The following is a 17,430-nucleotide window of genomic DNA, read 5'->3' on the forward strand; positions in this document are numbered from 1 at the left end:
ATATTACAATATTGTTCAATATAAAAATATTTAACTTACATTAAAATGAATGAAAATACAAAAGGTAGTGTTTTACTGATCTTTTAACAATTTTAACAATCTTTATTAAGCTTTAAACAATTGTTTTTATAAAATATTATTTTGTACATAGTATAGTTTGCAGGTTTTACTTCCATGCAGAGATGTATAGTAACGTAGTATAACAACTTCACTACTGTATTTAAGTACTAAAAGGCTGTATCTGTACTCTTCTGGAGTATTGTTTTTTTCTCCTACTTTCACTTTTACTTAATACTTTTACTTTGATAGATTTTTTTTATGTTTTGCATAGTTACTCGTTACTAGGGGTGTCAAAATTATTGAAATCGGTTCAGTAATAGATCATAACCGGTTATTACATACTGACGTCATTTGTCTCCTATGTGTGATGTCGCAGTAGATTACTATGGCAAAGTAGGCAAGGGCAAGTAAATAAGGCTCTTACTACAATGAAGGCGACACAGCACATGAGCCGCTACTTCACTATTATGGAGAAATGCTGTAAAACTTCATCCCTGCCTGTCTCTCTCTCTCTCTTACTTTGGAAATTTGACCCGCTGGAAAATTTGTGAGGTAACTTTTCCGCTCCTCTTGACTGTTAAAGCGATTTTTGAGGATCCAGACACGAGCGTTCAAGAGGTGCGAGTTTTCTCCACTGTGTCTATTATGAATTACCTGTGATAACCGCGTATTATGGGCATACAGACTGGAACCGCAGCTTCCATGCATGTTATAAGTGAAAATTTACAAACACCACTGTAAATTTCTTTTTATTTATTTATTTTTTTTGCAAAGATGCCTTAAAGCAGGGGTGGCCCAACCCTGTTCCTAAAGAGCAACCTTCCTGCAGATTTCAGTTGCAACCTATATCAAACACACCTGCCTGTAATTATCACGTGGTGTTCAGGTCCTAATTAATTGGTTCAGGTGTGTTTGATATGGGTAGCTACTGAAATCTGCAGGAAGGTGGCTCTCTAGGAACAGGGTTGGCCACCCCTCCCTTAAAGGTTCATGACACCCCCCACTTTCGGTTCAGGTCCACCTCAGAATTTTTTCAAAAGATGCATCATAGTGGGCGTGGAGCTCCGCAAGCAAAGGGCAGGAGTGGGCATGGCCAGCAGAGCAGGGGAGAAGGAGGGGAGCGAGCAACTGTCAGTCCGTTCACAAAATGAGACACAAACCATGCGGAGACCCATGATTTTATAGTTTACAAAGTTAAAATGCAAATAAATAAACAGTAATTTAATGCCCTGCTACATTTGTTATTTCATATACATGTAACCACAATTTATATCATTATAAAGATAATCTTGTTCATATAAACACTAAATCCTTGGGTCTGAATGCAGACGCAGTGTAGCAGATTTTTGCCCTGTCTATTTTAACCATTAGCCCTGTTGTCTAAATTTGAACGAACTCCTGATAAAAGACAACGCCCACCATTCCCCAATTCTCGTACTGCTCTACCGACAAAAATACTTGCAGCACACACCCAACTTTGCTGTATTGGCCCTGACAGAATCGCGGGGAAAACATGCAACAAACCCTGTGGATCATGGAAACAAACACATACGACCCTTCATGAACGACTAAATACTGCATGCCGTGGGTCCGCGGACGCGTTTCACCCAGTCATCAACGTAGGATTTCACAGCTGAGCTTGGCACTGGCAGCCAGGTCTGCTTTGTCTTTGGAAAGCACGTGCTCTCATTAATATTTTAAAAGCCGGCTCTTCACATAGGATAAGAAAACTCCTATGACTTCATAACTACGCTATGAATAATAATGAGAAACCGACGCGTCATTTTTGCACTTGCAGTTTTGCGCTACGTCGTCGATTTTGATCCCGCCCCAAAAATTATTTTAAACCAGGAAGCTGAAATTAGCTGACAAAAGCTCAAAATTACCCAGTTTTCCCCACAATTAAAGCTGACAGGTGCTAACATTGTCCTAACTGATGCTCAACACGCACAAATCTGTTAAAATCTCAAAAAAAGTTCTCAATGGTTTCGTGAACCTTTAAATAGATCAAAAGTAATGTTTGTGATGCTTGTAAAAAAAAATTATTAAACTTTTTTATTAATTTAAGAGTTCTAAACAATGTGTCATGTTTAAAAAAATTAAACAGCATCTGTTTTCAGCGGGAATAATAGTAAAAAAAAATCTATCATGCACCAAATGATTGTTATAATCATTTCTGTCAGATGACATGACACTGTAAACAGAAGTAATGCTGAAATGCATTAGATTTTGAAATATGGTACAACGGTAAAGACTTTTCTTGAAGTATTTCACAATATAATGTTTGAAAATGACACAAATACAGGCTTAGACATGAGAGACTTCTTTCAAAAACATTAAAAGATATTATCGACCCCAAACCTTTGAAAGGCAGTGTAATTAGAAGCATAAAAGTAAGCCTTGTCTTCATACAATTTTACCCATGCTGTGACTTCAAAGACTCTTATGATGAACTAATGATGACATTTCTAGTCAAGTCAGTACAGTCATAGCCTTAAAGGTTTTTACTTTGAATTTCTTGTCAGAAAACACAGTTTGAAAAAAAAAACACTATTTTACAGGTAAAGTCATTTAGAAATGTCTGAATCCCTAGGAAGTGAACTATAGAATGGATTAAGACACACACCACACCTCCAAGTTGACGTCAGGGAAAAATAAAATGCTACAGAGGGGCAATATGTGGCCTTCGTCTGTATTTGTTGGTATTTCTTGGATGAATGACCTAAAGTGAAGTCCCATTAGTCACCGTTAATTGAAGCCGTTTTGTCTTTTCAGGTCTATCCTTCAGAGGCTGGGTGTCGTTTTGCTCCCAGAAGGCAGTGGCTCAGAGCGAGACGCTGAGATGGACAGCCTCTATTCTCCAGTCATGACCTCTGTAAGCCCCTGCAAAGGCTGAGTGTGCTTTTCTGCTTCAGTTGCTCAAATTCAGCACCCGACAAGACAAGTTAAACAGAGCGTCGCTTCAGGCGCTCAAGACGTTTGCACAGGCACACTGCTTTTAAGTGCCATTGATATAAGGATACACGATATTGGGTGAAAACAAATGACACGTATTCTATATATATTCTTTTTTTATATATTCTAGTTGATCATTTGGTATCAGAAGTGGCTTATTTGACAGACAAAGACCTCTAGATTATGCTTATTTTACCATAATATATGATCATGGCTTGATTTGTAATAATTCAATTAGGACAGTAAGGTCTGACTTTGCTCAGAAAAAAGTCTTGTCACTTAACAGAAATAATGTACAGTATAGAATATAAAGTCATGGTGCAGTGGAAAAATAATTAATATTGTGTATGACTACCATAAGCCTGGATGACTACATCCATGCAGTAAATCTCTGCAATGACTCGATAACTTATTAGTAAAATCATCTGCAATGGCAAAGAAAGCGTTCTTGCACTTTTTGAACTCCCAGAGTTCATCAAGATTCTTGGGATTCATCTTCAATGCCTCCTCCTCCATCTTACCCTAGACATGCTCAATAACGTTCATATCTGGTGACTGGGCTGGCCAATCCTGGAGCACCTTGACATTCTTTGCTTTCAGGAACTTTGATGTAAAGGCTGAATTATGAGAAGGAGCACTATCTTGCTGAAGAATTTGCCCTCTACTGTGGTTTGTTATGTCATGGGCAGCACAAACGTTTTGATACCTCAGGCTGTTGATGTTGCCATCCAATCTTTAGCAAGCCTCATACTGAATATATCCAAATCATAATTTTTCCTAAACCAAACTTGCTGATTTCTGTGAGAGTCTTGAGTCCTTGCAGGTTCCAATAGGCCTTCTGCAGTATTTGTGATGATTGGTATAGATTTCAACAGATGACTTATGAGAAAAATCTACCTTTTGCCACTTTCCCAAATTATCAACTAGAAGTCAAGTTATTATTTGTTGTAATCATGAGCCTTCCTGTGAAATTTAAGTTTTTATTCAAATATTTCCCTGGTGCTTGAGAGAATATTTTCTTACATAATAAAAAAGGTTCAATAACTAATATCTTTGATCTTTGCCATGGTGACATTAGATAATTTTTTACTAACTGTCTTGCAAGATACTAGCATTCATCTTAAAGCACACTTTAAATACTTAATGAAGTTAATTAGGTCAACTAGGCAAGTCAAAGTTAATTTGGCAAGTCATTGGGTAACTGGTTTGCTCTGTAGCTAATTAAAAATATTTCTAAAGAGGACTAATAATATTGACCTTAAACTTTATTTTAAAAATTTAAGCTTTTATTCCAGCCAAACTAAATGACTTTCCCATGAAGAAAAAGAAAAGAGTTTAAATGCAAAATGCATTATGTGCCATCTCAAAATTCGATATCTCTGCCTGCTATGTTTATGTTTAGTTATTTCACTTCAAATCAAGAGCAAATCACTTTTATTGTCACATCCTCAGCAGCACATGTATTATGAAGAGTGAAAAGCTTAGGTGCTGGCTCCAGACAGTGCAAAATACAGACAATGCAAAGTACAACAACATACACTAAAAAACAAAACAATATACTGTTAGCAGTAATAGTAATTAATAATAATTAAATGCCATGAAAAAATGTTTATATATATATATATATATATATATATATATATATATATATATATATATATATATATATATATATATATATATATATATATATATAATCCCAATAAAGTGAGTGATATTAATCTACATACAAAAGTTTGAGAAATGTGTTAATTTTAGAAAAATTTAAATATCTAAACCTTTGAATATATTAGTTAATACTGTGCAAATTATTTTATAATGTATGATATTATAATAATATATAAGCCATATATAAAGTCATAGGATATTTTTTTTCTAATCACCACCCTGACAATTGTACAGTAGATCTGAATTGCTTTATACTTTGCCAACAATGATTTTAACATTTCTCAGACTTGCCTTCTGTAGCTTCCCAAGCTTAGTAACAACATGTTTTAAACATCCTTGTTTCACCAAACAGCATCAATCTGCTGTTAAACATTCTCCTCAGGCCAAATGTACTGAAGAGCTTTCTTCAACTGACCAGCACTGTCTGTTCTCCATTCTTTCTTTTTTGTGTGCCTGTACTCTTCGTTCTCATGCCATTGCAAAACTACCAAAATAAGCATCTCACTGGAGACCCTCTTTACCTGACTCGAGCAGTCTCTGTCTTTTGCTTTTACTTTGGCCCAGCTAACCCACTTTGCCCCAAGGTATTCGGGGTAAAAAAACATGGAAGAAGCCCTATGGCCTGATCAGACACTAGAAATTGCTTTGGAAACTGACGCTGGCATGCACTGGTATACTTGCTTTAGGCATGACAGTGGCAGGGCGGCTAATGACTCCACAGATCTTATATGGATAGCACTTTACTTGAAGGGGGTGTTCATAAGACTCATGGCATAGCATGACATGACATGTCATGAATATAAAGGAGATTGCATGCAAACTTATGATAACGTTGAATGTTATTTGCTCAGTTAAGCTATTTTACATGCAAACGTGACGATGTTATGACAACTTGACAAACACATACATCACAAGCTATCTTTTTCCAGACAACTTGATATTACTAAAGCCTGGTTTATACTTTTGCATTAAGTGATCATCGCATCCCACGTGTTTCATTTTGCCGTGCATTTATACTTCTACTCGCTGTTTGGGTTGCTCTGCAATAACACTTCCGAAACTCTAACTGTGGCAGTGAGGTTTTTATTTTCCTCTGTGGACATCCACCAGTGTGGATGTGGATCATTTTTATTTTAAAATGACATTTTAAAAATTAAACGTATTGATGTAAACAAGGCCTATGTGTAGAAAGCACTGGTGTAATCATCATTTACCAAATGGTAGCTCAAAGGTGTTTAGGATCAAAACAATACCACACCCCCCCCCCCCCCCCCCCCCCCCCCAAAAATGTTTGCTTTAGTGAGCTGTTTTGAACTGCCATTCATTTTTAAATTACGTAATTTCAGATCTGTTTTATTTCGTTTGAAGTATACACTGGGCAGATATGCACATTGCGATGTCGATGCTGAAACGACATTTTGTGCAACCCTACATTGATAGTCTTGAGATGGCGAGTCACCCACCTTTTTATAGCGGGCTAGTCTGCATCAGCACCGGGCCTCTTGATAGGTGCAGTGTGTTATAACAATAGGGCACCTGTGGACAGCAGATGTTTCATCGGGTGGTTGCATGAGTCGCCGAACCCATTACTCTGCCTCACTGATGCCTGGAGGTGGATAATAAATCTCCAGAGCCTCCAGATTTATAGTCAGAATCACACTGTTATCTGAATTTCTGGAAGGAACATTTTATTAGCCGTTTACGAGAAGTATTTACAAGAATTTGGACGTCCTGATTGTAAGCAGGGTTTTAAGCGAGATTTGAAATGATCTGCATTTTGTTCTTGATTAGTGATGTGTTGCAATATGAAGGGATTTGATTAGATATGTGCATATGTGTGACTTCTGATTGGCGTAAACAAACAGGAAATAATCTGTCATGCCTGGAATAACACATGAGCTTATCAGGCTTCTCAAGAAGGATTTGGGGGAGATTTGATGTGTGCAAAAAGGAGGAGATGGTTAAAGATATAGTTCATGCAAACATTTAAATGGTGTCATTTACAAGGACTTATAAATTTCAAAACATATACAGTGACGGAAATATACTTTCATATACTTACATATACTTCCTCAGAAAACATGTTTCTTGACTTAAAAGTGCTCTTGACTTGAAAGTTCATCTTAAAGACGCCTCTCAAATGGATAATGAAGTCACATGCCTTTGCTCAGGTGTGATTTCTTCACATACTTCAAAAGAATGTAAAAATCTTGATGGTTCTAAGGGTTTTATCTATCAAATTCTATCTTTATTTTTTATTCATTATTGAATTCAAGTTAGGTGATTGACTGGGCCATTCTACAGCTTGATTTTCTTTCTCTGAAAGCATTTGAGAGTTTTCTTGGCTGTGTTTTGAATCATTGTCTTGCTGAAATGTCCTCTCTGGTTTCATCATCGTCATCATCCTGGTAATGTAGATGTTGGACTGAAGCAGCAAATGTTAATTTACAATAAGGAAGGGCAGAGAGTTGCTAAATAACTTCTGAGACATTTCAGCTGCTGTCTGGGCTTTTACTGCTTTTCTACAACTTCCTTTCTTCATATTCAATACTTTTTCCCCTGTCATTTCATTTTATTGCACATAACTTCATTTGTAAGCTAGTTAGATTTGTTTTCTTTCATATACAGTTGAAGTCAGAATTATTTTCCCCCTCTTTTCTTTTTTTTTCTTTTTTTAATTTTTCCTAAAATATGTTTAACAAAGCAAGGACATTTTTACAGTGCGTCTGATAATATTTCTTTCTTTTGGAAAAAGTCTCATTTGTTTTGTTTTGGCTAGAATAAACACAGTTTTCAATTTTTTAAAAATACATTTTAGGGTCAAAATTATTAGCCCCTTTAAGCAATTTTTTTCTACAGAACAAACCAGCCTTATTCAATTAAACCTAGTTAAGCCTCTAAATGTCACTTTAAGCTGTATAGAGGTGTTTTGAAAAATATCTAGAAAAATAATATTTACTGTCATCATGGCAAAGATAAAATAAATGCGTTATTAGAGATGAGTTGAGTTTATAAAAATGTTTAGAAATGTGTTGACAAATCTTCTCTCTACTAAACAGAAATTGGGGAAAAATAAACAGACGGGTAATAATTCAGGGAGGGGGGGCTAATAATTCAGACTTCAACTGTATGTGTTTTTTGGTTATCAACATCTAGTAAAATTTCAAGTCAACAGCACCTTTAAGAATGTTTTCTGAGAAAAATGGTGACTTGTTGAATACTCATTTCCCCCACTGTATATTATTCAAAACACATACTTAGGTGTGTAAATAAGAAAAGGACATTTTTTTCCAAGTCAATGCAGGCTTTTTATAGTAAAAATACACTTTGAGAAGGGGCTGATAAAAGGAATTGTTCACCACAAATTAAATTTCGTCATAGTTTGCTCATGTCACATTAAATCCATCATTTTTAATAACTGCAAGAATGGCCATAGAACATATCATATCATTGCATAATATTTACAATCAAAGCTTTCATTGAGAGTTTAGAATTGAGATTTGAATGACTATCATCACATTTTACAATGTCATTAAACAAGAGAGGAAGGTTTTTTAACTGCACTGATAATAACGTCTTCTATCAGAAAGTTATGTTTAGTTAGCAGAAAGTTGCAAGGGCACAGGAAAAAGAAGTGGACATTGGAATGCACAGTATGCAGTCAATTTAGACTTATGACTTTTCAAACATCAAATACTTCTTATTCAAACATTCGAAAACTCCTTTTTTATTTATTTATTTTTTAATAAGAACATTAGAATGAAATATACACACATTTAGGAAAGCCAAGGTACTTTAGTTACATGGGTTTATTTTAAAAAGTTATTAAATTGCAAAATATTGAAACAGTCAACGATAGTATTGTGTTAAGAGTAAACAGATGTAATTCGACAAAAAGCTCTGGATGTTGAATTGTCTGTACACGTGTTATAAATATACAAGTTATAAGGTGCTGTTTACAAATGCGAATGAGAAAGTATTGCATTGTATATTGTTATAAGGTGCTGTGTATAAGTGTGTATAGGAAAGTAGATGGAATTCATATGCTTTTATTTAACTGTAAACTGAAGTTCATTGGATTTTGTTTTTATTTTTAGACTCACTAAATTAGTTTACTAATAGATTTTTATCATTCAGAGTATTATTTTTTATGATTTGATTAAGAATGTGTTCAAAATAGATTAAAACTAGCCCATGATTTACTTCCCCTCATGGTGCAGGTATATATAACTTTCGTTTGCCAGATGAACACAGTCAGTTTTTAAGGCTCTATTCATCCATCATAAAAATAATCCAATCACTCCAGTGAGTTAGCTGGACTGGAACTGCACTGTAGAAAAAGTTGAAGTTGGAGTAATAAAATTACTAAAACTAACATTTAAGTATAATTGTATTGTATAACAGAAATCAAACTAATTAACATCACAAATTATATTACATTCTAAGACAACACACAACAGATAATTCTATAAAACATCTATTTTTGTATTTTATAGAATTTTCTATAGAATTTCAAAATTGAATTAAAATTCATGCAAAAGGTTTCTTGAATTATCTGCATCACTCCAGTTGTGTCTTTAGATTGTTTTTTTAGTTACATTTAGGAATAATTTCTGTAATTTTTGAATAATAATTGTACAATAACAATAATACTGCTATAAAATATATATATATATATATATATATATATATATATATATATATATATATATATATATATATATATATATATATATATATATATATATTTTTTTTTTTTTTTTTTTTTTTTTTTTGAGAGTGAGCTGTGCCCCAGTAAAGCTTTATGTCTAGCAATTCCCATGGTTATTACATTACCCAATGTCAAACTAAAAAAACTACTGAATATTGTTTACACGCAGCAAATACTGTAATAACACTAAAATGGTGTGAATATGTTCCTAAATTATTAAGATTCTAAAGCTAGTTTATGATAACTCAAAAGTTATGCTTGTCACACAAAGATTACTCTGAATATTTGGCATGATTTTTATTTCATTTATTATTTTTGTCCATTTTGGATTAGCTTGACATTCACTGGCGGAGCTATATGGGTTTTAAAAGACATGAGGCTGAGTAAAATGATGACAGAATCATCATAATACTTTCTCCCAGTGCTAGAAAAGTCTCATTTGATTCTGCAGAAGTGCTTGCTTGCTACTTTTATGTCTCTCCTCTCTGACACTACACTCAAATGTACACCAGACTTCCAGTTCATTTTATTGGTCTGATTTGCAGATATAGAGTTCTTTTTTTTCTGCTTCACGTCTCTTCTTCATCATAAAAACTGTCCAGCCGCTCTATTTTCCCTACAAACATTTTTATTCATCCATTCCTCCTCTTCTGTTCCACTCCACAGTTCATCGGTGAGCTGTTACGAGGGGGCGCTTCTCTCTGCGTGGGCATCTCTACAGCCGAAGGTCACAGCGGGCAGTGGCTGGCGCGTGTACATCAGGCCATCAGTGACGGTCTAGTGCCCGATGTTTGCATTGTGCCAGTGGGCATTTCCTATGATTGCCTGCCATGCCACGTTATACGTTCACAGGTGACGACCTTAATATTTGCAGTACACACCATTCCATAATGACTGTCAGCTTTAGCACACAAAACTATTAATAAACCAATAAACAAATTACAAACTGAAGTAGATTCACATTCTCCTGACAAAGGCAAACATGATGATGGTGCTCATAATGGCAGCACTGTGATCATAGACTTTGGAAGCATTTGTCAAAACTCTTTAACTCCAGTATTAAACTCAGTCTTGCGTGTAGCTTGGTGTTGATAGTGTGTTATTGCTTTTGCAAACATTTTTTCCATCTGACAGATAGTAATAAAAACCGCCTTAAAGAGAAAAATGAACATGTACTCAGTTTTTATTAGGGATTGGTACCGAAACTCTGTACTTTATCGCTGTCAGTGCTACATTATAAAAGACTGAAGTATCGATAAGCTCTGATGTTAACGGTTCTGCTATCGGTACTGGAGAGTTATTGCTGAGTAAACATTACTTACAGTAGAATAATTTCACTGACCAACTTTTTCTAATTTGCAATATTTGAAATTCGTCTGCACAGTTGGCAATCTCACATAAAAAATCTTGTGTTTCTGGTGAGCGCGTCAAGTTTAAATGCTTTCACAGTTCTTGTTTGCGCATGCGCACTCCACTGAGGCTCGCGTTAAGCACACACACATAGCTTGCGACACAAACTCGTGCACATAGAGTAGGTTAGAGTTAAATGTGGCCATTACTGCCGAGGCTTATACCGCCGCCGCTTTAAATTGGCAAGCGCGTGTTTTTAATGTTTGACCACAGTTTGTGAATATGCCGCCAGGGGGCACAAAGGGATAGGATGCGAACGGACAGAAATAGCGTATACATCAGCTGTAAATATGCTACTGTTCTTATAAATGAAGATGAAACGATAAAACAAAGCATTATAATTCCCTCATGAGCAGCAACACATGCTGGTCAGGACGGACAGCACATCGGCGGTGGCATATATCAACCACTTGGGGGGTATTTGCTCTCACCGCATGTCTCAGCTTGCCTGCCGTCTGCTCCTCTGGAGTCATCCGCGGCTGAAATCGCTGCGCGCCATTCACATTTCAGGCAAGCTCAACCGTGCAGCTGATGCGCTCTCACAGCAGCCTTTACGTCCTGGTGAATGGAGACTCCACCCCGAGTCTGTTCAGCTAATATGGGCGTGATTCGGGAAAGCCCAGATCTTTCTGTTTGCTTCCCCCGAGAGTGCTCATTGCCAGTTTTTCTTTTCCTTGACCGAGGGCTCTGGCTCTGGTCAAATACGCTGGTTGCGCCCCTCTGGCCCAACCGGACCTGGATGTCAGAGCTCTCCCTCCTCGCGATGGTCCTCCCCTGGCAGATCCCTTTGAGAGAGCACCTACTCTCTCAGGGACAGCCACCATCTGGCACCCTCACCCAGATCTTTGGAACCTCCACGGGTGGACCTTAGACGCGAGGAAGACTTAGGTAACCTACCGATTTCGGTGGTTATTAATACCGTCACTCGGGCTAGAGCCCCTTCCACGAGCGCGGCTATACCCTGAAGTGGAGTCTATTCACTGAATGGTGCGTCTCTCGTTGAGAAGATCCCCGAAATTTGCCAGATCAGCGTTGTGCTTTCTTACGCCTAGAGAAGCTGGAAAGCAGGCTGTAGCCCTCCACACTCAAGGTTACGTGGCTGCCATCTCCGCTCTCATGACGCGGTGGCTGGCAGCACCGTGGGAACGCATAACCTCATCATCCGGTCCCTCAGAGGCGCTAGGCGAATTATTCCACCCTGCCCCCCTCTCATGCCCTCTTAGGATCTCGCCCTCATTCTCACGAACCTGCCTCAGATCCCTTCAATCCTCGACTCAGTATCTTTAAGATTTCTGTCTCTGAAGACAGCTCTGCTGGTCGCGTTGATATCGATTAGAGGATCGGGGACCTGGAGGCATTTTTCGGTCAGTGACTTGTGCCTGTGATTCGGGCTGGCTTACTCTCTCGTTCCTGAGACCCCGCCCAGAATATGTGCCCAAGGCGAACCGTGTCCCCCGAGAGTGCGTGCGCACTCCACTCGGAGCTTCGCATGCTCTTGGGCGCGTGCACGTACAGCATCTGTAAAGCTGCGGGCTGAGCCACACCTAATACATTTGCAAGGTTACAATCTGCGAGTGGAGCCGGTTTCCTCAAGGGTATTAGGTAACCCTTGGTGATTAAGGAAACAACTCGGTGAAGGTGTTGAAACATGCTTGCTGCGCCATTCTCCCTAACACGGAGCCTTTTTATCTGTCAGTAAAGTTCCCCGTCAGGTGAGCCCTGCAGATTCCTCCGAGGCCCCCAGCACTGACTCAGCGGAGGAGTCACTTGCTGGCCCACTAGGTTGTAGGTCTGCCCGCTGGTCAGCCTGCGTTTTGGGTATAGGTGCCCGCTATGCGTGATCCCCACTAGGCGATCTCATATGCTTATTCAGCCACGGTGCTGTCCCCCCTCACGGGCGGACCCATGTCTTCCCTCTCCGCTAACCATTTTATTATATGCGTACTTCCCCTTCTCAGGGCTAGTCCATATGTATTCTGTCATCTTATCTCCCCATTGAGTAGCAGATGGCCTCCGTAGCGTCCTCCCTATTGGGACTGCACGCCTCCCAACGTACTGTCGTTTATTCCTAGAATTATCTAGACACTTGCGACTTCCCAAAAAATATATCTAAATCCGTAAAACTTCTGTTGAAGTGGGATAAGTAAGGGCCAGAGACCACATCACGCTTGCTTGGCTATCCTCTCATCGGAGGCGTAGGTAAGGTGCAGTCATTATGGCGTTTTCCATACTTTCTCCCATTCGTGGATTATAATTAAAATCTACTAATAGCATTGGAGTTCCCCATCCGAAGGGGAACGCTCTGGTTACTAAAGTAACCCTCGGGGAACGGAAATGCTATTTATCATCGCCATATTGACTGTTCCTTAGCTGTTAGTTCAGTCTCTTCAGCTTAAAAGGATAGCGTGTGCTTGCTCCACCTGTGCTTATATGCGGAGATAATTGGCAATAAGGCACACGTGCGCAAGCTTATGCTGCCAATTCATTGACATTTCTTTGGCCTGTTGTATACTCTTTCAGACAATTGGCTTTCTGAAACGAAATCTCCCATTCGTGGATTATAATTAAAATCCACTAATAGCATTTCCGTTCCCCTCCTCGGGGAACGAGGGTTACTTTAGTAACCAGAGCGTTTTCCATATCAAACTTGCAAAGTCTGAACTTACAGGGAGAGGATGCGAGACTGAACTGTGTGTGTAGGCTACTTAATATTGAGGAAAAGCCCCAATCAGATAGGTGAATGTCTGCAGCCCCGCCTTCGTTTTCAGATGTCTCCTATTTCCCCATCCACACTGAGACGGAGCAGCAGCTTTTTAGAATGAAAACGGCCTCTCCAGTGTTTTGAAAACTCCGGCGTAGTGTGGACTGATGGCGTAACCGTAGCAAAACTTATGCGTTTTAAATGAAAACGCATTAGTGTAAACGGGGCCTATATAAACACGCACATACACATAAGCACCAATCAAGTGACACGCACATCACGCTCTGTCTCTCATTCACACACATACACACACATACACAAACACACACACATAGACAGCACAGACAGACAGCACAAAGCTCTTTCATTCGCGCAGACACACACACACACGCCCCTCTCATTCGCACGCACACACATATACACTCACACACACAGCAACAAACAAGCTAAACACAGCATCACGGAGCAGAAATCTGGTTGAGTCCTGGTTAATGCAGACCTCTACTATTTATGACTGTATCTTGCACATTTATTTACTTGTTTTAATCTTTTTTTAATTTTTATTATCAAGTATTTTTGCTTATTAGTTTATTTTTTTTAAGTAATTAATTTTTATTTTACCATTGTTTTATTTTTGTTCATACTTTATTTACACTTTTTAAAATATTAAAACAAATTTCTAATTATTATTATTTATTTTTGTACATTTTGTTTTAAAAGTCTGTCAAGCACTCTCTTGAATCTTAGCAACCACCCCTAAATCTTAGAAACCTCCTAACATTTATACAGCAGCCACTCAGCATAGTCTCAGCAACCACCTCAATAACTGGTGACCACCTGGCAACTGCTCAAACCTTCTTAGCAACCTCTTAACATTAGCTTACAACCACACAAAACAACCTTAAATGCCATTGTCTTAGCAACCACACAGGACCTAATAACTTAATAACAACTTAAAACAACTAATTATATAGCCTTATAAAAACCCTAGAACAACAGCACTGAACATCATAGCAACCATAGATAATATTTATAAATCCATTTTCAAGTGCTCCAGAAACATCAACATGTCTTCAAGTCAAACTGCCAGCAATAACAGTAAAAATTAATTAGTTGTCCAAGATGCCACAACGTTGCATGGTCAACTTGTCACTCGATTGTTTACTGAGCAGCCTTTGATGAGCCCAGTGTTATAGATGACTTACTTGAAGCACCCACACAGAAATGCCAGTTAATGAGACATCTGTTTATTTATGGTTTATATATATATATATATATATATATATATATATATATATATATATATATATATATATATATATATATATATATATACAGTTGAAGTCAGAATTATTAGCCCCCCTGAATTTTTAGACTGCTTGTTTATTTTTTCCCCAATTTCTGTTTAACGGAGAGCAAATTTTTTCAACACATTTTTCATCATTTTTTACATTTTTCATCTCTAATAACTGATTTGTTTTATCTTTGCCATGTTGACTATCATATAATATTTTACTAGATATTTTTCAAGACACTTCAATACAGCTTAAAGTGACATTTAAAGGCTTAACTGGGTTAATTAGGTTACCTAGGCAGGTTAGGGTAATTAGGCAAGTTATTGTATAAAAGTGGTTTGTTCTGTAGATTATCGAGAAAAAATATAGCTTAAAGGGGCTAATAATTTTGTCCCTAAAATTGTGTTTAAAAAATTAAAAACTGCTTTTATTCTAGCCAAAATAAAACAATATTATCAGACATACTTTGAAAATTTCCTTGCTCTGTTAAACATCATTTGAAAAATATTTTAAAAAGAAGAAAAAAATTTGAAGGGGGGCTAACAATAATATATATATACAGTTGAAGTCAGAATTATTAGCCCCGTTTTTATTTTTTTCTTCTTTTTTAAATATTTCCCAAATGAAGTTTGACAGAGCAAGGAAATTTTCACAGTGTGTCTGATAATATTTTTTCTTCTAGAAAAAGTCTTATGTGTTTTATTTTGGCTAGAATAAAAGCAGTTTTGAATTTTTTAAAAAGTATTTTTGGGACAAAATTATTAGCCCCTTTAAGGTAGTTTTTTTTCCGAGAGTCTACAGAACAAACCATCGTTATACAATAACTTGGCTAATTACCCTAACCTGCCTAGTTCACCTTATTAACCTAGTTAAGCCTTTAAATGTCACTTTAAGCTGTATAGAAGTGTCTTAAAAATATCAAGTAAAATATTATTTACTGTCATCATGACAAAGATAAAATAAATCAGTTATTAGAAATAGGTTTTTAAAACTATTATGCTTAGAAATGTGCTGAAACAATCTGCCCTCCATTAAACAGAAATTGGGGAAAAAATAAACAGCAGCGCTAATAATTCAGGGGGGCTAATAATTCTGACTTCAACTGTATATTCATTCATTCATTCATTCATTCATTCATTATTTTTTTTCCGGCTTAATCCAGTGAAAAAAAAAAATAATAATAATTATCCAGCACGTGTTTACGCAGCGTATGCCCTTCCAGCCGCAACCCATCTTTGGGAAACATCCACAAACACTTATTCACACACACACACACACACTCATACACTACGGACAATTTAGCCTACCCAATTCACCTGTACCACATGTCTTTGGACTGTGGGAGAAACCGGAGCATCCGGAGGAAACCCACGTGAACACAGGGAGATATGCACATGATTATACTTTATTTTAATGAAAATAAACTATAGACAAAAGGAATGTAAAGATATTTCACTGTAAACATCACTTCTCTTTTTTCAAGTACACCAGAGTTATCCATAGGACTTGACCAGCGTTGCCTCAGTAGGTTTTTTGACACGTTTTTGCACTTTTAGGCACATATTTACATATTTGGTGCCAGTTTAATTATCTCAATGTATGCTTACCACTGTGTATCAGCCTACAGGATTTTAATCTTCACAGAACTGTAGGGAACATATTTCTTGAAGTAAATAAAAACTTTGCCGTTACAGCATTTGCTCTCTCATTCTCTGTAGGACATATTGGAATGATTATAAAATAAACAGAAACCTGCAGTCATGCTAAAGTGATCTTGCCAAGACTTAAGCTATTCTACAATTCTGTCATCGTTTACTCATCCTTCATCTGTTTTAAACCTATGCAAGTTTAATTCTTTTGTTGAACACAATATATTTTGATTAAAAAAAATGCAGGATGCATTTAAACAAGTTTTTTTTTTCTCCTTACGTTCAAAGTCGATGAGTCTCAGCAAGCAGCATTCTTCAAAATATCTTTTTGTGTTCAACTGAAGAAAGAAACTCAAAATGTTTAAAACTATATCAGGGAGAATAAATGATGGGACATTTTTTATGTTTGTGTGAATTATCCTTTCAATTAAAAACCTGCTTAACTAAGATTGAAAGTAAGTAAAGTCTATTTCTAAAGCGCATTTAACTTCAGTTTGGCACTGATCAAAGTGCTGAACAAAACCATAGCACACATTCTAAAACAGTAAGATAACAATAAAAGTGCTAATAAGAATAATAGTATGGCAAAAACAATGCACAATAAAGATTTAAAGCCAGGTAAGGCAATAGAATAAAAATATGTCTTAAAGTTGCCACCCATTATTTAATATCCTCAAGACAATCAATTAAAGACTGCAGAGAGTTCTGAGATTTTAAAAATCATCTGCATAAACATGAAAAGAGATTTTATATTTCCTTATAATACTACCAAAAGGAAACATGTATAAATTGAAAAGCAATGGACCCGGCCGGAATTGAACCCTGGAGGACACCAAACAGGGGCAGATTTTAAAAGAGTGCAGAAGTTCTATACTGTAATTTGAGTGTATGGTAATGTGCTACTAAATGTGTATACATTTACATTGTTGTGCTAACAGTTACTTTGTATTCATGCACTCTGTTCTGTCAAATAAACATATT

The 17,430-nt window shown here is 37.0% G+C and overlaps 1 protein-coding gene across 20 annotated transcripts in view; it reads left to right on the forward strand.

Moving 5' to 3' along the window:
• gpat2 (glycerol-3-phosphate acyltransferase 2, mitochondrial) overlaps positions 1-17,430 on the forward strand; it is a 138,844-nt gene that overhangs the window by 77,768 nt on the left and 43,646 nt on the right. For 10 of the 20 annotated variants that reach the window (NM_001089380.2, XM_073909557.1, XM_068222977.2 and 7 more), the window contains 2 exons: positions 2,836-2,935; positions 10,061-10,246. In NM_001089380.2, the coding sequence (NP_001082849.1) occupies positions 2,836-2,935; positions 10,061-10,246 (286 nt within the window). Of the gene's footprint in view, positions 1-2,835; positions 3,063-9,996; positions 10,247-17,430 lie in introns of all 20 variants that reach the window. The other 10 variants (XM_073909567.1, XM_073909565.1, XM_073909570.1 and 7 more) reach the window with 2 other exon arrangements.

This window comes from Danio rerio, chromosome 8 (genome assembly GCF_049306965.1).
Source record: "Danio rerio strain Tuebingen ecotype United States chromosome 8, GRCz12tu, whole genome shotgun sequence".
NCBI classification, from domain to species: domain Eukaryota; kingdom Metazoa; phylum Chordata; class Actinopteri; order Cypriniformes; family Danionidae; genus Danio; species Danio rerio.